This window comes from Dermacentor albipictus, chromosome 8 (genome assembly GCF_038994185.2).
Source record: "Dermacentor albipictus isolate Rhodes 1998 colony chromosome 8, USDA_Dalb.pri_finalv2, whole genome shotgun sequence".
In the NCBI taxonomy this organism is placed as follows: Eukaryota; Metazoa; Arthropoda; class Arachnida; order Ixodida; family Ixodidae; genus Dermacentor; species Dermacentor albipictus.
The window spans coordinates 81,604,198-81,630,430 of record NC_091828.1 but is presented as its reverse complement, the minus strand read 5'-3'; the positions used below and the strand labels follow the sequence as shown (position 1 = coordinate 81,630,430).

The 26,233-nt window shown below is 44.0% G+C and overlaps 1 protein-coding gene across 9 annotated transcripts in view; it reads right to left on the bottom strand.

Annotated features, from left to right (window-relative positions):
- Window positions 1-2,559: 2,559 nt before the first annotated feature.
- LOC135898652 (uncharacterized) overlaps window positions 2,560-26,233 on the bottom strand; it is a 50,785-nt gene continuing 27,111 nt past the window's right edge. For all 9 annotated transcript variants that reach the window (XR_011507980.1, XR_010563385.1, XR_011507981.1 and 6 more), the window contains 6 exons: window positions 24,963-25,054; window positions 23,298-23,449; window positions 13,038-13,064; window positions 9,778-9,851; window positions 7,006-7,107; window positions 2,560-2,808 (listed from right to left, as the gene is read on the bottom strand). Coding sequence is in view for 5 of the 9 variants with exons in the window: in XM_070523643.1 (XP_070379744.1) it covers window positions 2,630-2,808; window positions 7,006-7,107; window positions 9,778-9,851; window positions 13,038-13,064; window positions 23,298-23,449; window positions 24,963-25,054 (626 nt within the window). In the remaining 4 variants the exon portion in view is untranslated. The remainder of the gene's footprint in view (window positions 2,809-7,005; window positions 7,108-9,777; window positions 9,852-13,037; window positions 13,065-23,297; window positions 23,450-24,962; window positions 25,055-26,233) is intronic.

Below are 26,233 nucleotides of genomic sequence, written 5' to 3'. Positions count from 1 at the left end.
GACTTCTCATTTGCATCCTATGCAGTTTTTCAAAGCAAGATTTCTATGTACGCAGAGAAAGAAATAACCTCTGATTTAGTGCAAAAACGCAAAAGCAGCGTTTTTGCAGTAAATCTTGTAAAGACTGTGCATTATGTTGTTATCAGTTGGTGCATTGGCGCTGAATTGCGCTTTTTCATAGCGTAATGTGCTACTCAACTGGAAGTCATGCATGCTTTTCTTTGTTTGTCAAGACACAACAATCTTTATTAAATTGGCGACAATATCAACGGAAGCCCGGTTTCAGAAATGAGGGCCTTAAGGTAAACTTCCATAAAATTCTACCATGCTCGGAAAGTGTATCAGGAGTATAGTTTTACCCACTTTTCTGGAATTTATGCTGAAATGCATTGAGAGCAGTGGGTATTTCTTATGAATGAGGTAGCAAAAAAAAATGTATATATTTAGAAGAACATGTTTTGGCGATGCATTAGTAAAGCCATGATTATTCTGGTTTTATAGAACAGCATTTGTCAACACTTTTCTGTTCCAAGTCTATCTTTTCCCACCTCGAAGAATTATTGAACCGACAAAAATCATTGCCAAGCTTTTTGAAAACCATGGGTACTGGCCCCTTCCAATTCAATATACAAGCCAGTGCGGCTCTGGTTGCTGGAACTTGCCCTTCTGAGGCGCTGGATAGTGCCCGAACAGGGGCTTATTATTTGTGGGGGAGTTGTATCATGAGCAGACTATAGATATAAATCCACCCATAACCACTGCGACCGAAAAAAGAAGTAAACAAACAGCGCCGGAACAGAGAAAAGGTGCCTGATATGGACCTCGGACCCCAACAATTGCAGTTCGACACTGTAGCAGTGCAACGTTGCAAAAAAAAAAGGGTTTCACTCACTAAACACACATAAAAATACATTTCAATAAGGAAATAAAGCACATCACTTAGGACGGCTCGGTTCGTGCCGGGCAGTTCAAAGCGTCTTTCGCCGGGACCGTGGTGTACTCGGGCCCGCTCATTACAGGGTCCAAGTGCGGCCTTCCGGCACGCGCCAAAGATACGCACTGCGTGGTCCAAGGCATTCTGTGCCTAGCTGAGGTGACAAGTCGTCATGTTGTACTCGTCGTCGTGATGCAGCCATCGCCGCTGTTGGAGTCATACTAGTCATGATGCAGTCCTGGTTCTTCCAATGCCGTCATTACAGCCTCGTCATGTAATTGTATTCATGCCGTCATCATCACAGCTTCCTCGTTGTACGGTAGTCATCACGCAATTGTCACTTTCGTATTTTCGTAATACCAACCTTGTCAGGCTCTATTCGTCATAGTGCTATCGTCACACCACTGACGTCCTATTTGTAGTCATGACATTGGCGAAATGCCTGCATCATTTTATCAATGTCACTCCATCACTTAATTGTAATCAAGTTGTGGCTATTCAATCTTGATTATGACTCCATTGTTCTGCCGTTTCTCCATACAGTCCTCGTGATGCATTTTTCTTTCGTGTCATTATCGACAACTCGTCGGAGTCGCAGTATCGTGTTCTCGGTTTCCTTATCCCGTTCTTGTCCTATCGCCATCGCCAAGCCATCCTCGTAACGCGGTCGTCATCACGCTATCATCTCGACACAGCCCTCTTCATGCAATCACGGTCAAGCCATCATCGCCATACGCTCGCAGTCATCCCTTTATCCTCAACCTAACCACGCTGCGCTGTCGTCGTGATATCACCGTGAATTCATAAGCGTCATTTCATTGTATTCATGTGTGTCATAAGTGTCATTGCATTCCTGTTTTCCTTGTCATAATGCCTTGATCTGCAAAAGAGTAGTTCATATGAAAAACTTTCGCGTGTTACCATCAGGTTACGTCCAATAACTTATGCGTACGTATTTGTGCTTCCAGAGTGCTACATATTATTTTTTTGGACGTTAGTGCTGGTAGTGCGCCGTGGTGGCTGGTTGCAGGAATGAGTCGCTTAGCTTGTTTTGTGGTAAATAGGTTCAGACATTTGGCACCTTCCATGAAAGGATTGCATGAATATTTCCAACATGAAAATGCGAGCCTAGAAAAGTATGTATAAAACATTCGCAATACACTTCTCATAACCATATCATTCTCTCATCAATCACGGAATATTTCCTGTCGGCAATGCAAGCAATGTGAGAAGCTTACATAACCTTAGCTGCGTTGCGCGCTATGGAAACAGTATTACAACTTTGCGAACCCTGATACTGGAACTTACAAAGGTGTTTAATAGGATTCCGCTTGTTATATTATTAAATATTTTTACAAAAAGCTTTCTTCAAAGAATAACAAATTGACTAAGCTTAGTAGGTGTAACCTTCAGTTCTTTCTCGCTTTTGTTTAGCGCTGTCATTCATTCTTGTCTTTTTCGCGGCTTGCTTTCCCAGCCAATTTCGTCTACAATTAAACAGTCCTACGCGTTCCGTATTCTTCGTGCAAACTATTTCTTGAAATAGTAGAAGGTACGTGATGCCAGGACAATGATGCATCATATCCGTAGCAGAGACAGTAGCATTGCGATCATGCTGTAGGAATGCTGTGGGCACACAGACAAGTTTTTTTTTTATTTTCAACAATTTGGTGGACCTGGTGCTGATGTCTTTTCTCATGCTGCTGTGCTTTCTTTCCACGTGTTTTCATCAAGATCGTATTGCTCGCACGGACTGGCAGTTTCCGTCATATCGTATATGTCTGGAGCGCAAAACGAATTGAGGGCCTGATAGCATTGAGTTCCTTTGCTAACTTGGCGTCCAGATAATCCCCATAGCAGACACCTTTGCGTTCCTGAAAGCAGCAGTAAACGATATTCAAAAAACATAAAAAAACCCTCAGTGGCCACTGAAAAAGAGAACAGGCTGAGGAAATATTCTGCTGACAAATTGTTATGGGCTATCTATAAAAAAACCAATTTAGGTCGGTGATATAGTCAGACCTACGTGGTCTTCGAGATTAGCACTTTATTTAAGCTACTTACAATTACGAAAAAATCCGGGTCTTATAAACAGTTAATCCGTGCAGCCAAGGCGAGCAAAAATACCTCGTACTAAATCCTCTGATGAAAACTCTTTTGAAGCGTAAAAGTAGAATACCTTAAAATAGCTGTTTCTTTTTAGAGAAATTTCGCCGTGTCGCAGTGACAAAGGGAGACGAGGAACAATTATTACAGTGCTTGTAGCCATACTAAGAAAAATCATTCTGCTTTTTGATATGCTGCTACGCGGACATTCTGAAAATAACAAAACTCGCTGCTGGTGAAGAATTATTCATGTCGTTGCACAGTGTATTTTGGCAATCGACCGCACTGTTCTACATCTAAAATCATGGGTCGAACCAACTTCACTGTTACGATATCGAGCCAAACTCTCGTATTCTGCAGTGCACCATAAGTTGAAGCTCATGCTCCACTAGATCTAAATGGCACCTGCCGTGAACCTGTCCAAGGCACTCATTGCGTTTTTTTCGGCGTGTTCACGACAATCGCCATTTAAATCAAGTCAAGCGTGGACTTCAACTTAAGATGCACTACTGAATACGGGGCGAAGACTCCATAAACAAGTAATTACCAGTTTGTGAAAGTAAAGAAAGCATAAAAAAGAAGCAGGTATACTATAACAACATGTCGTAACACTGCAGCATTCCACAGTTTTACTAAAACCATCGTGAGCGAGCAAGGGGCGGTTTTCGAGTCTCACACCAGATTTCAAGGCTAACGATGCTCTTATTCACTTGTAGTTCAGTCTGTAACGTACACCGGCAGGCACATGTTTCTTCAGCGATTGTTTTTTTCCTAGTGGAGGAAAGTTACCCAAGTCCCTAATTATGTGCATACAGTGATAGGAAATGCGATAGGCACTCCGGTAAATAAATTTTCGTGGGAACGACGCCAATAACATTATTACGCTGCGTCTTCATGTAATTACTTGCGTGCTACTGCTGGTGCTGACTCGGATTGTAATGGGAAGTTGATGGGATTTATATTTAACGCAGTGCTTATCCTGAAAACGAACCCGGATAGCCATAAACTGTTTGTCTTTTATTTAATTCTACTTCTTTTCAGTTCACGAATAACGTACATCTAACACCCACTACAACATTAACCAAATGTTGCACTATTATGCTTCTTTCTTACGTTCATTTCCTAATGCGCTATGACAGGCGTTCTTATTTGGCAAGTAGAAATGAGTGGAAAATTATGCATAAAATTTGGCACTCGTGCCATAAATGGATAGTTTCCATTTGACAAGAAACATTGTTAGTTGTTGCTATGCTTTTCGTGTTTCAACATTGAAAATTTTATGCAATGTAGGTAATGGCTCGTTAGGCGGAGTACAGAATAACATTTTGCGTATATTTTATCCTTTTCACAGCAACATTGTACGTATTATGTTGTTATCCGCATGATTCGTTGCAAAATATGGATAACACATTTCACAATACCACCTGTTGAATGTACATTCAAAATACACTTAGAAATTACATTATACGACACTTTCCAACGGTATAATGGAACTTATTTTAGCCACAAAAATACCTCAAAAAGATCAATAATAATGGGACTTTTAAATGGAGTCATTTTTTAGGAGTGTTGTTAATCATAAAAACTTCTGCAGAGTTTTCTACAAAAAAGATTATTTGATTCTTTGCGACAACCTCGTCAAATTGTGTCAATTATTCTTGCCGATGTAGTTTAATTTTCTTAAAAATAATATTAATTCCCAATGGGCTGCGATTTTGCTGATGGACTCTCTTGACAGTAGCGCTGTGTCGGTATTGTCACTTGATTGGCACTAGCGCTGTATCCTAATAAAATTTATTTGAAGGATTTGCAGCTGAGTGGTATGTGTTTGTGTTTCATACAACTCAACGAAACCCTCTGAATTGTGTGAGTGATTTTTCTGACAATTCCAAATGTTTGAAATCAGTGCTGCGACTTGCATTATCCGACTATAGGTGCTTAGACGGGGACACGCCATCAACAAAGTTCTGTTGGGGCTGTCATTTTTAATGCACAGGAATCACACAACTAAAATAGGTACAAGTCTCCTTGAAGAAAACTTCTGTTTGTCATAGAAAATTGCTGATCCTGTAAGAAATATTGTTATTCTTCAACGATCGCGCGTCGTTTATCCTGCCTCTCAACATGTGCCTTTTCTTAAGTATACCTTTGCATCACTATGCGGAATATCATAAGAGGTAATCTATCTACACAGCCAGAGACAGAATTGATAAATCGCGTGAACCATATCCCGAAAGCAGTTATATCCTGTAAGCAGACAACAGAAGTTTCCTAAATGTTGGAGTGTGATGCCGCCTGCTGCCGCACTTAGGGTGCGGTATTATGATACAAAATTGACTGCATTGCAGTCAGAGACAGGCTGTTACACGTACGTATGTCACTTGTGTAAACTTTTGTTTTATTGGTGACAAATCTCGTGCAGGATGGGGTCAGTCTATACATCAAGTAATTCCTAGAAGCAAAAAAGAAAAGGCCAAACTTTGATCATTTCCCCTTTGCAGCTTGTGCACAACGTACGACGTCTGTTCATTATCCGTTACACTCCGTAGGCGCATACCAACTTCCATGACACCCTATTTTTAAGGCATGAACGTCAGGTTCAATTCATTGCAACACTATACCACTTGCAATTATTGAATAAACGTGGTGCAGTAATGGATATTTACCTGTGCCCGCAAGATGGCATGTGCGAGTGCGATGTGAACAGTAAAAATTTGGGGTCGTATTCACAAAGCTTTTCCTTTTTCCTTCGTCAATGGTGTTCGGTATATTTTGCCGCTTGTCATAACAATAAATTCAGCATAAGGATTGGCTGGAAGTTGCCGTTACGAACAATCCTAGCGCTAGCGCTTTTTCTGAATGATGCCCCTGACGCCCTGAGAATTGACTCTGGCGCCTTAACGACTGTAACACTTGTCATTGCCAATAACGAGCTCGTATACGGATGCTATCAGAGTGCATTGCGAGTATGTGGAGGGTGTATCATTAAAAAATGTCTGGAAGAAAGCTAAGTGCAGTACTCCATTCACGAAACGAAAGAAAATTATCCGTATTCACAAGGTCTTAAATTAGAATTGTTCTTAAGAAGAAATTTCAGGATACTGTAATGCAGCGCATAATATTGGAAATGACATCGGGCTAATGGCGACGAGCACTCGAAAAAAAATGCCATGGTGAGCTCGACCCCTTTCGTTCAGTGGTTTCGTACGCAGTCATCCACAAAAGTACGGCGCAATTTCTTAGCGACACCTTCACTAATGCAAATATTCTTGAGTAAGGGCCAATTGGATGTGATGGTATGGGAGCAAATACTGTGTCCATTACAAACTTCTAGAGCTTTCAAGAACAACGAAAACATATGTCCACACCTACTGGTATCTGAAGCCCAGAACAATTGCAGAAGCTGCCAAGCCTGTCATAGCCTACTATCAGCCCTTTTCCAGAGCTGTTGGGGACGATGCACAAGTGTTATGAGGACATAATCCCAGGACGTAAGAACAATCGTTCGCAGGTGAGCTACAGTTAATGAATTAATTGTGTGCTCTGCGTAGTTCCACACCTCCGTCAGAACCACTGGTCTCAGTGCTAGCAGTGGAAAAGGCCGTCTATGCGAGTCCACATTTTGGCCAGAGGCCACCTGCCCCACCGGTGCAGAGCTCCCTGCTCCACAACACACCACAGAAATGACAATGGGGTGCCGAAGTTCCTGCCTTGCTAAATGAGTATCTCAAAATCTTAACCACTGCCTTCGCATCCCTTTCAAATGAAAATGATGTGCTGACAAAGAGGATAATTATGTTCCACGCAGAAAAGACGTTAGCGTAAAGGAAGCAGCAAAACAAGGGTCACGTCGTCCAATACACTGTAAGATAGCACTCGTTTCACTAGGTAACACATTTTTTGATGATTTGTTGCATATCAAATAATCACTACGACTGTGCGTACAGTATGCGCAAAACTCTTACCATTACTTGATTGACCATATGAGACAAGCATACAATTTCTTTGAGCCCTCAACACAAGGTAAGTATGAGGAAACTCTTCGGGTGCATCTTCGGTTGGCTCAACTGGAAATAAAATGCAATAAATTATTCGTTAGAGTCCACAAGTGCCTTCAATATATACAGGACAATGCCAGCTGTATAAATTGTACAGTTGTGGTGCGTAGTAATATTCACTACGTAATAATGTGAAAGCCCTCTTGTATGCTGAAATTGTTTTGTCTGGCCTAATCGATACACTATTCTAAATTAACGAAACGAAATGCGTAAGGTTCGTTAACTCTCCTACCAGAAATATTCACCACACGTTTCGGTGCCTTATACGAAGAATGTGCGCCAAAAATTGTTCAGCTTTGAGCATTTGTCATCGTGGCTGCTCATGCCAAATAAAAGAGCTTTCGTCAAAACACAATGCTCAAAATATCGAATGTACAATTTTTACCGTAATTCGAATGCCTGTCTGGCTTCAACATAGGGAAATTCAGGTTTACGGCGTCTCTCCAAAAAGCGCTTTTTCCTCTTGTATGTCAATGCTGTTTATTGCGGCATGTACCAAATATATACAACGATGACAAAAACTATCTTTCTGCACCCAACAGCCTCACAATAATATTATATCGGGTGGCCTAATATAATTATTGTGACTTGGAATTCACTGTAACTAATGTCTGCTATTTTCCAGCTGTGCTTGCCGTGCTACTTCGCGAATTAGTTACACTAGCCTAATGGAGTCTCTCGTCAAATGTGCAAGAAGGACTAATTAATATTGAACCTCTTTACATAAATGTTATTTGTTGCTGTGAGCTGGTCAGAAAGTGGCGTATTTAAGAATCATCATATGTTTTGCCAAACTAAAATAAATATCCGCGAGCACGCTTAACGCCCGTTGTGTGAACGACAAGACATAAACGGGGCGAATTTCCCGATTCCTGAGTTGGCATGTCTGCCTAATATATAACCTATTCTGACTAAGCTCACACTTGCAAATGTAATATATTGAAATCATACGCACCAATGAAAAAAATGTGAAATTTTTGTAACATATCTCATCTCAAAAATTTTGTATGTCAATACTGAATTCAGCGTAGTACTCATTGAAAATTCTGTCAGAAACTTTCTGACACCAATGTGATTAGCCTAAATATATTCCCCTCTTAGAAACATTTCACAGGTTCGCTTTCATCTTCCATTGCTGAAAGCATCATTGCAAGGTGTATTTTTTATGTGCTTGAGCCATAATGTTTCCTTTTCAATAGTAGGTTCATCACCAATGTCATGACCCCAGGGAACCAGTTTAGAGTTGGGAAAGAAAGAATAAGATATTGTGTCTAAATCAAGCTAGCAGTGAACATACCGCTTTCCTGAACTGTTATGAAATTTCGTGCGAGAAACTCACGCACAATATAATAGAGTGCGCAGCGCCATTATAATGGTATATATTCCGGCAGCCCTGATTCAATAAATTGGGTCCCACGCGCGGCAGGAAATCTTTTCACGCGCTTCCGGGCCACAATGTGGAAAGCCTGATTAAAAACGCGACTTTCAGGTTTGATTTTGTGGTGCACAATTCGAAAACACCGTAAACATCAGTTGGATTATTTCTTTGTTCTGCCGCAAACTTTTTGACATTTGCTCTACTTTATTTTGTCGCAACCGTCTGCGACTGTGATTTGTCACCCACTTCTGGGAAACTCAATTACCTCGCCTGTCCTCCGAGTGGGGGTCCTTTATTGCCCCCTGCTCTTTCTTGGGAGGTGAGATGGCTGTCCGACAGGCGTACTACCACTGAAGCCAGTTTACTCTTCGTTCTCAACTTGTCAAAACGAATATTACTTTTCTACGCTAAAACAAGCTCTCAACAATTTTTACGCCCCTTGCGCTGTGACTTCAGCTGGATAGCGCATTCTAAAGTCTAAGCGTCGTCGCTGCTTATGACCATATGAAAAAATTCATAGTTTGCTCAAGTTTTGCTCTTAGTGCAACATTCTCTTCGTAAAAACTCTTGCCATTAAGTCAAGAGTTCCTGCACCATCATAGCACAAGCGTTTTGCATTTCGAATATTTCTGCAGAAACATGGGGTGAGCATACGCGGTTTTTGAACCATGTTCTTTTCATATCAATCTAACACTCAATTGGCGGTCTCTCAGACGAGTAGAATCCGCACGACTGATGCGTTTACGTGCGTACAAGTACAGGGGGGAGGGGAGGGCCGTCCTGATCTTGCGTGGTCCTGGGAGTCTATTCTGGGATAGGCTTGTTGCGAGATAGTAAAGCAGCTATCGTTGTTTTCAAACACCATTGCGGGCCCTACCTCTGGGCACGGTCGATTGTCATCCTGCTAGGTGCAACATCTTCAAGTGCAGCATTGTCAATTTAAATCCTGTTATATTTGTTGTAGGTTCAGCTATTGAAAATTCTCTTTAACGAACAGATCATTGTAAGAATATAACTGCATTCAGGAGTACTGATAATATGTAGGACGTTATGGAATATACATTTTATGGTTAGTTCATTATATGTAAAGCATCGCTTTTTAAACTGAACTGAAAATGTCAAGCCATTCGTTTCAGTGACCACAAAAGCGCAAATCTCAAAAAAAAATTTTGAAAGGGAGCGTAAGATCAATGTTTCTTATTGCTACACCGTGCGGAAGATTTTAAACCATATATAAGTGGCAAATGTATTCTTTTTTGCTTTCATAAGGCAAGAAAATATATAAAAATTATGATTCTTACTCCCTACTATGGTCTTCAGATCGACGCTCGTCAACCCACGTATGCTAGTAACCTGGAAGTCAACCCAGCCTTCTCTGGAACGAAATTCAAGGGATTTAAAGACAAAGGATAGCTGCATGTATTTCGTTAGGCACTGTTCAAGTTACGCTTCGTTCATAGCAACGCATTACATGCAGATTGGCGGACAGCGAAATCTACGATTTCGTTGTTCGCTAATCCTGCTGCAGTCTAGAAACGCACGGCAATGCTCAGATGATTGAGCCCACGGTCCCTGAAACCGAGCGGCTACTGTCCTGTCTAGGCCCCTCTATTCTACGTACGGAAGTGGTGCGACGGCATTGCTAACACCTGCCTCAGGCTCATACTTCACATGCTCGTTTCTTTTGGGGACAATTCCCAGTCGCAAAGAATTGTGGGCTGCCATGGGCATCGGTGGCTTCAACGATATACCTAGCTTTTCTGCAATAGCAAGTCTTGAAGCAAGAAATTGTTTTTCGGGATCGGATTTTAGTTCAACAGTAACCGATTCCTGGTTAAGCCTATTTGAATTTCGGGACTAAATGAAAAAGTTTTAAAAAGCTCATCCAGACGCGTTTGGGCACTCAAGGCATTCAGAACGCTGCTCAAATTTTCGAAGCCTGGTGAATTGTGCAACCGATTTCAAAAGTTTTGGCGTGTAGTATCCGCAATTGTGTGAGCATTCTTTACTTCATTAATTTATTTTTAGTTCTTACACCTTTCGTTCCCCTTACCCATTTCCCTAACAAAGGGTAGGCACCGGGTACTTACACTGGCTAAGCTCCCTGTCCTTCCTTCCCTCTTGTCTCTCTTGGACCCTGACTCTATAGACTGCTCTGATACGGGTCCCATTACTGGACGCGAGTTTTACAGCTCCCACCATGTATCTGCCGAAATCAGACTGACTGTGTAAGTGACTATATTTGTAAGAGTGCAGACTATTAGCGTGGCGTGTTCTGCACCACAGGCAGACAACAGCAGAACAGCCAGGTTTGCCTGCACAGGTGCCCAGCGCTGCGCGTAGCTCTACCGTGCTCTAAGGCACAGCTTGCTCAGTTAGCACCGCATTCTCCCAGATAAATATGACACCCGCTCCCACATTGGCCATCATGCCAACCACAGGGTTGACGTGACTGCACGCTGACACTTAGCTTTATAAATTTGGGCCCGCGGAAATTATGCTTTCTATGGAGCCGTTTTTAATCAAACAATCTAGGGATTCTAATTTTTGAACTGTCTGCGCTTTGTCTCCGTGCTCGTGCGGGCATTAAGAAGTGAGGTGCACGGAAAACAATGGATGAACAGGGTGTGTCGCCGGCCCTGGTTTTACGGGCAGCCATTTCTCGCCTTAACCGTGCTTCAGGCACTTAACAGCTCTTTCCATAGGCGTATCTTCAGTTGGTCTACGACTAAGCCCGTATCTATAAAGCTCCTCCAGTCAACACTGCACATAAACTAGCTAACATTGATGCCAGTGTCGCCTCTCTAATGAAATGGGCAATGTACTTTAGTCACATTCCCCAAATATTCTCAAGAAGCGTAGTGTTTGTTTCGGTCGGGCAGCGGCGCTATGCTCCATTAGGTCAAGTGGAGCAAGAGCTACGAGTTGAGGAGTGTTTGTGAATACGTTGGTAGAAGTTGCAGAAGCTGCTTAAAGGACGACACCTAACATGCTTTGAACATACTATTGGAGATAGCTGTGCAGGTGCGTGGCAAATGCCTTCCCAGTTTTAACTTTCCATTTCCTGGTTAACAAGCAATAGAGCAGCCATTCCATTCTTGGAAGGTTGATGAGCTGCAAAGCCGTAGCGCATCACACAGGGTTAGACAAGGCTACATATATCTAATTTTCCAATTAGTAACGGTAGTAGCAATAGCTTTGGGATTACTATACTATCCATTGATTGGTAGGGTCAGAACGTTAGGCAAAATGCTCGCCAATGTTAAGCTTATACACGACTGTTCTGAAGTAGTTGAGTGACTTGGATTCGTGCGGCGTTTGAAACCAAGCAACTCTAGCACAAGCTGAGTTTGCCATCTCCTGTGTTCATGTTCAGTTTACCAACGAACAGCCGCGTTATGTCTGGCGGCGACGAAGATTTGCCGCTTACTGTGGCCAGTAGAACCAAGCTGTGTGGATATATACTGCCCCAGTCATCCAGAATTCTTCTATCCGCCACCATGGCTTACTAGCATTGCTGCTAGAGCAGCGCAGAAGGGCGAGGACCACGACTTCGAGAACCACATAAAAATCACAATGACCAATGATCGAGGATCACAAAGCGCAATTGCTGGTAGAGTGCCACAACGGTACCTCCGCGCCCACCTCCGCGTCATCCTGCCTCTATCGGTAAGCCCAACCCTGCGCTCGGCAAATGAGTTTGGCAGTGGCTACTATTGGTCAAACCGCTTGAGCTTGGCAAATCAAGGACGTTGGTCTTTCGAGGCGCATTCCCGCATCTCGTATTTTAAAATGTGCGTCGAAACTATGCATATATGCCACTCACTTTTCAATATTTATAAGCAACTATAGTTATGACATGCAATTTCCGCTGAGCCTTTCTGAGCCCTTCTACTGTATAGCTGAGAGTCAAAAATCTCAGTATTATTGTAGATATTATAACGTCGTTTTCTCATATACCGCCATTTTTTAATGACAACATTTTGTTGTGAATTACCAGTACTTTTGCGTATTGGGCACGTGTGTTTCTAGCGTCTTTCGTGCGTCGTTGCCAGAAATGGTACAGTTTAAACATGTAGAATAATCACGAAACTCAAGCAGCTTTAAGTCCGATGCTCCTGCTACTCTTGACACCCAAGCAAAGACGTCAGAGATGGTCACATGCGGTGACTCCATTTTCGGCGTGTTGAGGAGCTGTGGATCACCCTCATGTGGGAAAATTCCATCCCATTGGAGAGCCGTATGAACTGACGCCAGCATTGACATGTACTCTTTTCGTCTTTACGCTGCCATGTCACACCTCAAGGAATTGCGAACGGAAGTTATGTATGCATTACAATAATGTAGAAAGGCGACCCAAACTCTAGTCAACGTCGATCAAATGTAGACATCCCGGCTTGGCTCTTACAACAATTAACATGGTTCATGCTTCAGAATTTCCCCTCAACTAACTCAGGAAGATATGGCTGATATCGATGTAAACTACATGTTGAATTGTCTTCTGACTGTTTATCTTTTCACTGGAGCAGAGAAGGACATAGAAAAAATAGGCATTACGTACTCTCTTATCATCGTCTCTCTTCCGGTTCTGAAAAATGCAAAATGCGCCATTTTCACAATTTGTTTTTATTCAGAACACCATAAATATTATCCTGGACACATGCCAAGCCCCCTGCGTCTTTAATTCAGATAGAAATCGTAGCAAATGAAATAAATACACAGAAACAGTCTGCCAATCAACGTTATGAGACAAGCAAGTGTCACAGGAATGATTAGTGACTTCTCCGTAGATGTTATCAAACATGACAACAAGTGAACTGAGGGAGCGTACATAGTAGGTGATTGCAAATAGAGAAATAGTAGCCTATTATAGTCTGTATCGCTCGGTGGAAGAGTAGAAGAAAATTGAGGTTATATACCTTTCTACGGTAAAAGACACTATGTACGCCACTTAAGCTGATTTTATCTGTGCAGTTTATTGCGGCTAGACGTCAATTTTGAATCAATCCACGCTTTGAGGTTTTCCCAATATTTTGTAATGGGGAGTGTTTACTGTAGGTGTCCGGCGGTGTTCTTTGCCTATTCAGTCCTAGGCCTGCTTTGCGCGCTACTAAACAGCTTTACCATATCACTCCTCAAAGGACACACCATCCACGCGAGTGCTTTGTACAAATGATGTGGCGACGTTTGGGGGTCATGTCTTGATGATGTCCATTTGATGTAGAATTCATTTTCAGTAGTGCACCAACTAGAGTAACTGTGAATGTCTGCAAGGTTATACTTAAACAAGATGCAGCTCTAATTCAGAGATTGCAGAAACACTAACGAGATCTAGTAGATCTGTTTTACTGTACTGCGATATCAACTGCATGGACACCTAAGGGAACTTCTCGCTATCTGCGTCGATGCCGCGACGATGGCCTGGATATATCTAAGTATGTACATATTTCATTAAATAGGCAGGAGCAGAATTGTAGAACGACAGGATTCAAACAAAGGACGTCCAGCAGCCCGGTACTCTGATTATTTGGCAAATGACTGATTCTTGTTATGTATATCATGAATGTTCTGTCAGAAATATGGAGATAACAATTATTAAAACACACTTAGAGACACACGGGAAAAACAAATACAGGCGATGTTATGCAGTTCAACCAAAGTTCGAAATAGATATGTAGAATCAAGTGTGCTGTCTTGGTGAGCGACAGCTTCGTAAGCGTCCCTCATCATGTCATGATATGTAGTAAGGCACAAAAACACAAATATGCACTTATGTGTTAGGTATCTATATAGATACATGTAGGTCTTTTAAAAAAAGCTTTTGGTAAATGTCCATGCCTCCTTTTTCTGTTCTTTCTGCCATGTGATATTATTTGGATACCTTCTCAATTAGGTTCAGTTGATATTGCCATTCTTAATACTGGCACGTACTGTTACAACTCCGAAAACGACTATTAATCTCGTTGGTAGAAGTGTTTGTGACGTGCAACATTGTTCGCTGGAACGCTGACTCATAACTTCCCTTTTTGCTTCATCGTCAGCCATATCATGCCTGCGATTCATTTTTTTTTATCATTGATTAGGTAACGCATCCAATCCTCTCTCAAAGGGACGCGACAGACGCACTGAGTGAGCGGTAGTTGTATTGAGCGTTGAAATGTCTTCAATTGATCGTTTTCTTTCGCAGGACAGAGGTGTACATTTTGGGTCAAGTTAGCAGAGTTACATCACTGCATTTGCTGGTAGTTTTATTCAGCGCGCATATAACCTGTTCACATATATCCATGGCCCATATACGTTTATCAAACCTAGGGAAGGCATGCCCCACTAACAGAACTTAGCAATCTTCCGGATTTCGAAAGGTAGAGTTTGCCGTAGTTTACCCCAAAAAATAAAAACTGTACAGCATAATTTCCAATAATGCTAAACTTCAGAAACTACGCGATGCTTAAATGTGCTAGGGCTACTCAAGGAAAACACTGACTTACCGTAGTAGCGCCTCCTATTAAAATGCTCACCTACGAATCTACTTTTTCGAAGCGAAGGTTTCTATGTTTCACTGACTCGTCCGTGAGCGTCGAAAACGCACTGCAGGAAAACGAACCTAGACACCTACGTAGAACTGTCCAGTTTGCATTTGCCTTACCGTTCCAGCGTTGACTGGCCTGCCGGTCAGTGACTGATAACGGGGCGAAGCGACGACCTCAGCAAGGGTAGCGCATGCGCACAAAATTCAATGGGAGGGTAAGTCGCGTCTGCTAGGCATGACGCCACCCCTGTCTCGATTACCTGAGCTTCCCTGCCTATCGGAGACAGCAAGTACTTGTAAAGACGGGTTCGTCTTAGGATCTGGAAAAAGTCCCCTGTCCTGTCCCCTGTACAATGCCTGTCCAATCCCCCTGTCCACTTCCCAGCCACGACCATTTGAATGCCGCGGGTGCAGCGCACGATAGAAGAGGCTGCTGTAAGCGAACGTAAGGGTGAGCGCGATTGTGCCCGTACGGCCGATCCCGTGTATCGGCAACGGCATGCAGAAACCATGTGCGAGACCATTGTGCAGTCGAGATGCCTACTCGTCTTGGATCGTCAGCGTGTACGTCAGACCGAATATGTCTCGTTGTGACGCGAAAACTTTCTTGGCAGAAACGATTAAGTCCTTCAAGTCATATGGTTAGGCTATATGTTTCCATGCAATTTGCAGCAATATCTTCAAAATGTAATGACACTGAAAATAGACTACGCCGCTGTCATCTCTTATTTTTTGGTATAGATGATAATCCTAAAGAGGAGTGGGCTACGTCCGGGCAACAAAATTATCACGTTTTGCCCAGAAACGCTTGGAGTCACCACGGCAGGTGAACGATTCGAGCGCGCGCACCGTTTGGACAACGATTCGGAAGAAAAGCGCGCACCTCTTATAGCAGAGGTCACTTTTTCCAAAGACAAAGAGCGTATCTTGGCTTCAGCATCTAAACTTCAGGAATCAACGTTTTCAATCCGCAATGATTTGGCCCCGGTAGCGCGTCAAGTGAGGCGGAAATTGACTAGTTTTGCTAGGGATAAAGGCAAGGCATTTAGGTCGCATGTCATCGGAATGCGCACAGACTCTGAGACCTACACCTGCAATGTCGCAACTGGTGCAGTTGTCGCGGTCAATAGATAGTTCGGACACAATACGCATGTGCACAACCACCATAAACTGAATACGACGCTTACCTCCCCATTCTTATCATTATCGGTTGCTAACATCCATAGTAGGATGTCAAAGCACGATCTTGTTTCTTCTTTCCTTGACGACTGCAATTCGGATGCTCTTGCTTTTAACGAAACCTTGGTAAACGAAACCTTCTTAAAGGAAGGGGTGAGGGGATCGCTGCTGCAAACGCGAATTATACACGAAATGGCAGTATTTGTAGCTTCCGCACTTCGTTTCTGCGAAATAAGTACGTGATTTGTGGATTTATTTAGTAACTAAAAATGTGTTGGCATAGGAAAAGTCTTTATATTGTTCCGTTGATAATCAGGCCGTCATGTATTCTGAAGACTAATATTACTGAGTGGCACACATGGTTCTGTGTAGAGTACCGTGAACGTACTAAGTTTGTAAAATTTTTATTTTACTAAATTTCTGTAGCAAAGGCATTCTATCTTCATTTAGATCCGCAACAAAGAACTGCAGGTGGTACGACTTAATCAGGAGTCTCCTACTATGGCGCGCCTCGTTATCAGATTGTGGTTGACGCATTCAAATCTTGAGCAATTTCTTTCACATTCCGTCTTAGTGAAGTAAGCATACTTATCTTTCAGAAAATTGTTTTGCACCGCTGCTGCATTATTGCTTGTTGCTAAAGGTGAGAGTCAGTTTTGCTCCCTACCATCACCATATAGGCGGAGTATGCATATTGTACTGATGCAATTGACACCATGGTTGTGATTTTTCGTGTTGATAAAGTCGAACCCGCTTCTATTAAATCTGAAGCGGGTCACAAAAAGTTCGATGTATATGTAATTCAGTATATAACTAAAACTTATAAAAAAAGTTTCAAGAGGAATTTATTGCCGTTTATTATACTTAATATAATTGTTATACTTATTACATTGTTGGTTTTATATATCTGGTTTCGACTGTGCTTACAGTATTTACCCTACCGCATTTTTCACAATTGCGAGGAAATGGTTAGATTCAAAATAAAAATACCACATTAAGGGGCCCCTTATGAGGCTGTGTAGCAAATTTGGCTGATATGTTAGAAGTTGCTACATGCCCTCTACGGAGTGTACTACTACGATGAGCTGCGTCGACAAAGGGTCCTTGCGCGCAGCGCTCTCGCACCTGGCGACTCTCTCTCGGGCCTCACACTTCGCTCGAACACCACGCCAGCAGCATCGCTCTCTCTTGAGATTAAGGATTTCATTCGTGAGGAGGTGGCACGCCAATTGTCTATGCTGCCTCTCAATGATGGACCTCCCCAGCCTGACACATCTCTGGCTGCTCCCATTAGGCGGGCCATTCGCGAGGAACTTGCTGGGTCTTTACCTTTCGCCCACCCCTGCCCTCCCGTGGCTGCACCTCTGACCTATGCCGAAGTCGCCGCGCGACCTGCGCCGCCGACGTTCTCGTTTCCGGCGCCAATGCGACTTCAAGCTGCACCTCCTCCCGCGTCGCCTCCCGTTCCATCTCGACGCCCAGTTCAGACCCCTTGGCGCACACGCGACAACCGACCCATATGCTTCGCTTGCGGTGTCGCCGGCCACGTTGCGCGCTTCTGCCATCGTCGCATGCCACCTGGTAACGCTACTATCGCACCGCCTGGATATGCCTATTCCCATGACACCACCGGGCATGCGGCTCTTCCCGACCACGAGTTTTCGCCGCCTCCTCGACGCCCTGTCGGCACCCATCGTTCGCCATCACAACGTCGTCGCTCACTTTCCCCCTTACGTCGCCGCCAGTCACCTAGCGAGGGAAACTAGTTGCTGCAGTTCCGCAGGCACGAACTGCAAGCTTCGCGACTTCTACAAGGCCTGCACAGTCGCCACGCAATTTATTGGACGTTTTGGTCGAAGGAACCGCCGCAATTGCGCTTATTGATACTGGGGCTGCAGTTTCTGTTATCGACGAAAAGCTTTGTCGCAGCCTCCATAAGGTCACAACGCCGTTGTCTGGTATGCTTCTAAGCACCGCGACTGCGCAGCATATAGCCCCGCTCGCTCAATGTACTGCCAGGGTGGTCATCGACGGCATTATCTATGTTGTTGAATTTCTCGTGTTGTCATCATGTTCACATGACATTATCCTCGGCTGGGACTTCTTGTCTCCTCATCGTGCCATCATCGACTGTGCCCGGGCCGAAGTAGCGCTTTTCCCGCTTGCCGATGCCCCACTGCCTGACCCTTCTGAACAGAAAGCCTCCAAGCTCACTATTGTGTCCGATACGGATATACCACCCGACATGTGTGCGCTTGTGCCCGTCTCTTGCTCTACCGCGCCAGACGCTACAGTGCTTTTTACACCGTCGCCGATTTTTCTCCGTCGCAAGGCCCTACCTCTCCCATTTGCCGTCCTCACCACTGCGTCTGGATTATCCTCAATGCTTGTGTGTAACCCGTCTCACTACCATGTGACGTTACTGCGCGGCGAATCACTCGGTCGTGTTCAGCCCCTTGACCCGCTTCACATTCTCGATGTTACCGACGACACGGCCTGTTATGAACTCGACGCCCTCACTTCTCCCGTGCCATGCGCATCATCATCATCATCGTTGTCGTCATCGTCGTCAGACGTTCTTGAATCTGTCGTAGACGCCGATCTGCCGCCTCCATATCGCCAGCAAGTCTTCGCGCTTCTTCAGAATTTTCGCTCGTCGTTTGACTGTGACCAACTATCTCTGGGACGTACGGCAACCGTCACTCACAGCGTACACACTGGTTCCCATCCTCCTTTACGCCAACGACCATACCGCGTATCGGCAGCCGAGCGAAAGATCATTAACGAGCAGGTCGACGACATGCTGCACCGTGGCGTCATTCGCCCTTCCCACAGTCCTTGGGCGTCTCCTGTAGTATTAGTACGCAAGAAGGACGGGTCAATACGCTTCTGTGTGGATTACCGTCGACTCAATAAGATCACTCGTAAAGATGTCTATCCGCTGCCTCGGATTGATGACGCCCTCGACTCCTTGCAAGGCGCGGAGTACTTCTCATCTTTGGATCTTCGCTCCGGCTATTGGCAAGTGCCCATGGCAGATGATGACTGTGAGAAGACAGCTTTCATCACGCCCGATGGCTTGTACGAATTTACCGTAATGCCATTCGGGCTCTGCAACGCGCCCGCTACTTTCGAGCGCATGATGGACACCATCCTTCGCAACTTCAAGTGGAAAACATGTCTGTGCTACCTTGATGACATCGTGGTGTTTTCGCCAGATTTCCCGACGCACCTCGTTCGCTTGCGTGAGATACTCACCTGCCTCACCTCTGCTCGTCTCCAACTTAACATCAAAAAGTGCCGTTTTGCTGCTCGCAAGTTAACAATATTGGGTCACGTTGTATCGAAGGACGGCGTGCTTCCTGACCCAGCCAAGCTTCGCGCGGTCGCAGAGTTTCCGACGCCCACTACTCTTAAGGCACTCCGCAGCTTTATAGGGCTCTGCTCTTACTTTCGGCGTTTTGTGCGCAATTTCGCGACTATCATCGCACCACTGACCAATTTGCTTACCGCTACTAACGGCATCTCCGCGTGGTCAACTTCCTGTGACGAAGCCTTCCAGCAACTACGTCGCCTACTTACTTCGCCACCGATTCTTCGACACTACGATCCCACAGCGCCTACAGAGGTACATACGGACGCCAGCGGTATCGGACTTGGTGCAATCCTCGCACAACGGAAAGACGGCTATGACGAGTACGTCGTCGCGTATGCGAGCCGCACCTTAAAGAAGGCAGAAGCCAACTACTCAGTAACAGAAAAGGAGTGCTTGGCCATTATTTGGGCGCTCGTCAAATTTCGTCCATACCTATATGGTCGCCCTTTTGACATTGTCACCGACCACCATTCACTTTGCTGGCTGTCCTCGTTGAAGGATCCGTCAGGTCGCCTAGGGCGATGGGCACTCCGCTTACAAGAATATGATATCCGCGTTGTCTACCGATGGGGCAGAAAGCACTCTGACGCCGATGCGCTTTCTCGATCGCCGCTACCTTGTGATGTGGCTTCATTGTCTCCGCTCTTCGCATCCATGTCAGCCTTCAACATCGCTGATATGCCGGACGAGCAGCGTAAGGATCCCCTGCTTTCAACTATGCTGAATTTCCTCCACGACCCATCCGCCACACCCTCTTCTCGAACACTTCGTCGCCAAGCCGCTCACTTTACTGTCCGCGACAACGTTCTTTACCGCAGAAATTATTTGCCTGATGGTCGCAAATGGCTCCTGGTGATACCACGACACATGCGTTCTGACATATGCGCTTATTTTCATGCTGCTCCTCATAATGGTCACGCCGGTGTTCTGAAAACGTATACTCGCCTAAGGCAGCGTTTCTACTGGCACGGCATGTATCACTTCGTGCGCCAGTACGTACGCGCTTGCACGGCGTGCCAACGGCGGAAAATTCCACAGCGCCCACCTGGTGAGCTACAGCCGCTGCCTTGCCCGGCTCGGCCCTTCGATCGCGTCGGCATAGACCTGTACGGGCCACTTCCCTGCAGTTCCTCGGGTAACCGATGGATAATTGTAGGTGTCGACCACTTGACGCGCTACGCCGAGACTGCCGCACTCCCGGCAGCCTCTGCGCGCGAAGTTGCGTCCTTCATCTTGCGGAACTTCGTTCTTCGACATGGCGCACCACGCGAACTGCTCAGCGACAGGGGCCGTGTCTTCTTGTCCGAAGTCATCCAAGCCCTTCTCGCTGCATGCAGCATCGTTCACCGCAAGTCTACAGCCTACCACCCGCAAACGAACGGCTTGACAGAGAGGTTCAACCGCACACTCGGTGACATGTTGACTATGTACGTCGCCTCGGATCACAGTAACTGGGACACTGTTTTGCCGTTCGTCACGTATGCCTATAATACGGCCACACAAGCTACCACTGGCTTTTCGCCCTTTTTTCTGCTGTATGGACGAGAGCCCTCGTGTACTATGGACACAATGCTCCCATACCGACCCGACGCTTCCGAATGCACGCCTGTGTCTGAAGCAGCCAAATACGCCGAGGACTGTAGGCAGCTCGCGCGAGCCCTTACGACCGCTGCTCAAGTTCGTCAAAAGCTGCGGCGTGACAGTGACGCGCTTACACCAGTTTTCCCGACTGGTTCCCTTGTTTGGTTGTGGGTCCCGCCTCACAGCCCTGGCCTTTCGACCAAACTCCTTGCACGCTATGATGGCCCCTACCACGTCATAGACCGTACCTCCGCTGTCACCTATGTTGTCGAACCTGTGACACCTTCACCCGACCATAGGCATCGCGGGCGTGACACGGTTCATGTCAACCGACTTAAGCCGTACTATGACCCCCTCATCCTACCTACGCCGTAAGTCGCCAGGATGGCTCCTCTTCTCTCCCGGGGGCAATTGTGGTGAAGAGGAAGACGAAGAAGGCGCTCTTGTTGCGGCTGTGCGCGTGATCAGCGTTTGTCGACTGCCAGCGCTACCAGACTGTGCCCAGTGCCTCTTAATAAATCGCCTTATTACACTACATCAATTTTTCAAATTAGCCCAATAATTCCAGAGATTGTAGAAGTGCTGCACCAATATTGTCATCTCGCACAAAGACATAAATTGGAAGGTAAGGTGCTAATTTTCACTTCATGTGGGTGTTCAGCGGCGACTACGAAGCCATTGCTCTATTATTATTTAGCCCTAGAATACAAGCCTAAGCCGCCCGTTTCAGCTTAGATAATTCACAGTGTGCTTTTGGCGGAGCATTGTAACATGGTCACTGGGAAATAAAATCTTATGTTGCACAATGTATTCTAAATGTTTCCGTGGTTTGCACACACACAAAATATTGAACGTACTACATGACTAGGAAACTAGTGATATCACTGCTATAGGGACGCATTAATTCTTATGAGCTAATTTTAAAAATAATACCAGCTTTCTTTTTTTCACAGAACACTATGCAAGGCCTTTGTTGCTTCAAAGACTTTTATCAATTATATCTCGATGACTTCCGCAACATACACATAGGCTCCTTATGAATGTAATAAAGGTTTTAACATTTAGCCTGAATATTAGCGGTACAACAAAAAAATCTCATGATCCTATCAACATAAAGTTGGTGCCTTTCATGTAGAGCACTTTGTTATTCATCTTTTAGGTGACATTTATTTTAGGAGAATTCTTATGACAGCATTTTTCTGCAAAAATAAAGTTATTAGTTGGCTCTGAAAGTTACCCTTTTATGCAGGCGCACCTTGCCAAAGGAGTCTTAAAAAAAAGAGGTGCAGGGGACGTGGCTGTTGGCACGCGCAAAAGACGGCGTGTTTTGTAAGGAAGCCACAAAGCTCCGGTGGCGTATCCCTAACTTGAGGAATAGGAGCCTCACAGTAACAGTTTGACAACACTTCATCAAGCAGGAAAAGCGGGCACATCCGGGAAAGGCACTGACACCTGAGAAGCTGCAAGCTATCATGAGTGAGTATTTTAAACCTAGCACATTTTGCAATAGACTTCAATGTACACATGGACAACTGACTTAACCATTTAATACGTAATGCACGTTCGACAACAACCATCGGAAGTGCCAGCAGTAGGACGACTGCGAAAGATGAAATGATTTATCGCAAAGATGCTCGACGATTGAACTAAATAGTGGCCAGGGCTAAATTATTTACGCCTCATTTTTCTTCTATATGATGCACATTGCTTTGTGCATGCATCTACATGGGGTTCTGTACTCATGAAACAAGTGATTAAAACGCCCATTGCTGCATATTCCACGCTGCCCGTATCCCTTATCGCATGTATGCCCCTATATCACCCGTACGACAAATACGCGATATCCGACAACATCGTACCTCGGGTCATATATATATACATATATATATATATATATATATATATATATATATATATATATATATATATATATATATATATATATATATATATGGGAATTATTTCAGTAGGAATGCAGCTTATATATGTTGAGGTGCCAAGGATTTTGTGCATGATCAGCTGAGGTGTTTATGTCAGTCTTGGCAAAAATACCTTACACACTTACACACTGCACTGCATCTGCACGGGAATACTCTGCTTTTTCAGGCTCTGGCTTGAGAGCTTGGGGATGAAAACTGATGTGAGATTTCACTTACGAGACCTTCTCCCACGTATAGCAGTCCATGGTCCTTTCACATCCATCGGTATGTCTTGCTTGGAACCTAGACTTCACACATTCGCATCTGAGGTTCATCCAGTCCTCTAGGTGAATCATTTGTAGATGAATTTCTTCATAAGTTTGAAGAAACTTGGGAAAGATAAATGAACATTGAAGTGAAATGTAGTTACACGTAACAAATCTGGGAACATTGCAGGGTATTCATGAGCACGTTAAATTATTGATACTTACATATTTCTCATAATCGAAATCAGAGTCGAAGTGGCTAAAATGAGGTGCCCATGATGCGTTTACGATAACAAAACGGGCACACTTGGGGGAACTCTAAAAGGAAATTATTGTCCACGTGCAGAGCGAGGACGCACAATGATTCCTCTATGATTGGGCATTAATATTGCCATATACTTTCACCTTCACGAGCAGGCAGGAGAGGTAACGTTGAGGCACAACACTCGAAAGCGAATATGCCGAAAGGAAGAGCAAGTAATTGTAAGCATCCTAGACCGATGACGTGGCCTACTGAACAGCGCAGCTGCTTTTACACAACGTTGTGTTTGCAGCATGGTACAGCCGCTTATATATATATATATATATATATATATATATATATATATATATATATATATATATATATATCTGGGTGCGTGAATATTTTGCCATATTCAGTTTTACTACTTGCTCACTATCTGACTTCTGCCTCTGAATATTAAAATTTTTTGTTACACTTTGTGCCACTGTCCTTTGAGATATTCTGTTTTGTTTTTACGCTTTATGTTCCTTATGCAGCACAAGTGCACCAATGTTAAGGCGCAAATCTGTTTTCTCAAGAAAATAAATAAAAACATATGTAATATATATAGAACTATGAGTATAAAGAGAAGTGAAGCCTCCACGAAGGAACAGGAAATCTCCGATAAGGACGGACGCCCGCGGTGCTCTTTGTTTATGATTACTGCGAACTATCTTCGCCAAATACAGTGAGAGAACGATTGAATGCACCATATAACCGTAGTCACTGGTGACGTCTTTGACACTGCTGGTGACATTACCGTCGTCCTTCATGGCAGCGTTCGGAAGTGCTCGCAGCAAAGTCTTGTGATTTCTGAATGGATAAAATGTTTGTTCCAACACGGCTCTGTCTGCAATAGCGATTACGGTGATGCCCAATGATTTAGCTCACTGCAGTTTGAACCTCCTGAGCGAAAATAAAGCAAAACAAGCTTTAGGTTCATCTTACCAAGCTGAATATAACTCCAGGCGCATTATATTCGGATTAGAAAACTTGTAAAAGAAATTGAGGTATTCTTGTGGAAATATTGTGTGCGCGTGAAATATCGAAAACTGAAGCAATTCAAGCTGATACCATATTGGGTCCTTGCATTCTGAAGGATGTATTCTTCGTATTGAGAAAAAAAGAAGCATAATTTGGCGTTGACAGGTGCGGTTAATAGCTAATCTTTATCCGCTAGTGCTGTAGCGAAAATACATATATGAACTATGCGCGCTTGCATCTGAAGACAAACAAGTAACATTGTGATGCTCACTAAACCAGTGAGCCGAGTTTATTGTATTTCTCATGCTCGCAAATGCTGACATATCCAGCAAAATTTACCTCAACGAAATAATATTGACAAATACGTACCCGCATAACTTTTTGTAAAGGTATCCGTGGAGCTAAAGATTTTCCGTCAGGTTCTGTTGGCGCGGTAGAATTCCTCTGGTTCTGATCACCGGCTGCATTTCATGCATGCAAGTCATCAGTTCACAGTTAGCTAAGATAAATTTTACATAAATTAACCATGTGAAGCGGTTGAGGTAGATTACCTAAAAATTTTTGTTATAAGGTCAACACTCAGTTACCGCGCACAATCAAAGCAGGGTTCTTCTCTACATTATAACTACTATATTTAACTGGTGGAGGCTTCTTGTGCCGAAAGATGGAAAATGCCTTTTACACAAATAGCTAATCAAACGCTCCTGTGTGTAAAGTCGCATAAGTGAATGGTCCAGATCGGCGGACCTCATCACACTATGTAGCTGTTTACCGGCTGAGAGTGCCTTACGTAGCAAGCATTTGCACTCCCTAATGGAACAACAATTTTATTTTCTGCTTGTATGGTAGACCGTGCAGATAGTAGGGTAACAGAATGCTGCTGGTAAAGGAGCTATGAGTAGGGGGAGAGCCCTTGATGTTTCATTGCCTATAATTACATCACGTAATGTAGACGCTCAGTTCCACGATTCTATTCGAGCCAGGGTAGAATCAAATTCCTTACATGTGAAGAACATCAGTTCGATTTAGGACGGAGGAATGTCATATAATTTCATATGTCAATAATGTCATACAACTAAGCAAAACTGTTGGTCTGCTCTTTGGTATTTCTAAACTACTGCCTGTTTGGTTAAAGGTGTCCATGTATAACGCAATGTTTTTCTCAAAACTGCCATATTGTAATCTTGTATAGAGTAGGACTACGTCTTCAAAATACCATAAACTACTCCTGCTACAAAAAAAGAGCCTCGCTTGCTATTGAGGGTTATTGCGGCGCACCACATAAATTGCGTACACAACTCTTGTTTTTTGAACATAGCATTCTACAAGCTTACCAAGTGAATTATCTATGGCTGTTGCAATACATTCATAGTTAAAGTTCGTACTCTAATACTGACAGTACTAGAAATTACAACCTTCGTGACGTAAAACTACGTGTACCACGAGCGCGCACGAATTATGGTAAGGAAAAGCTAAATTTTCAAGTACCCAACGCCCTCAACAAATTTCCCTTCACAGATGACTTTTTTTTATCTAAAAATGTGTTGAAGAAAAACACGAAACGACGTTTGATTGAAGGCGAAATTCAAATGTAAGAAAGTGTTTCTACCGTTTGTTTATACATATGTTTCTCTCTATCT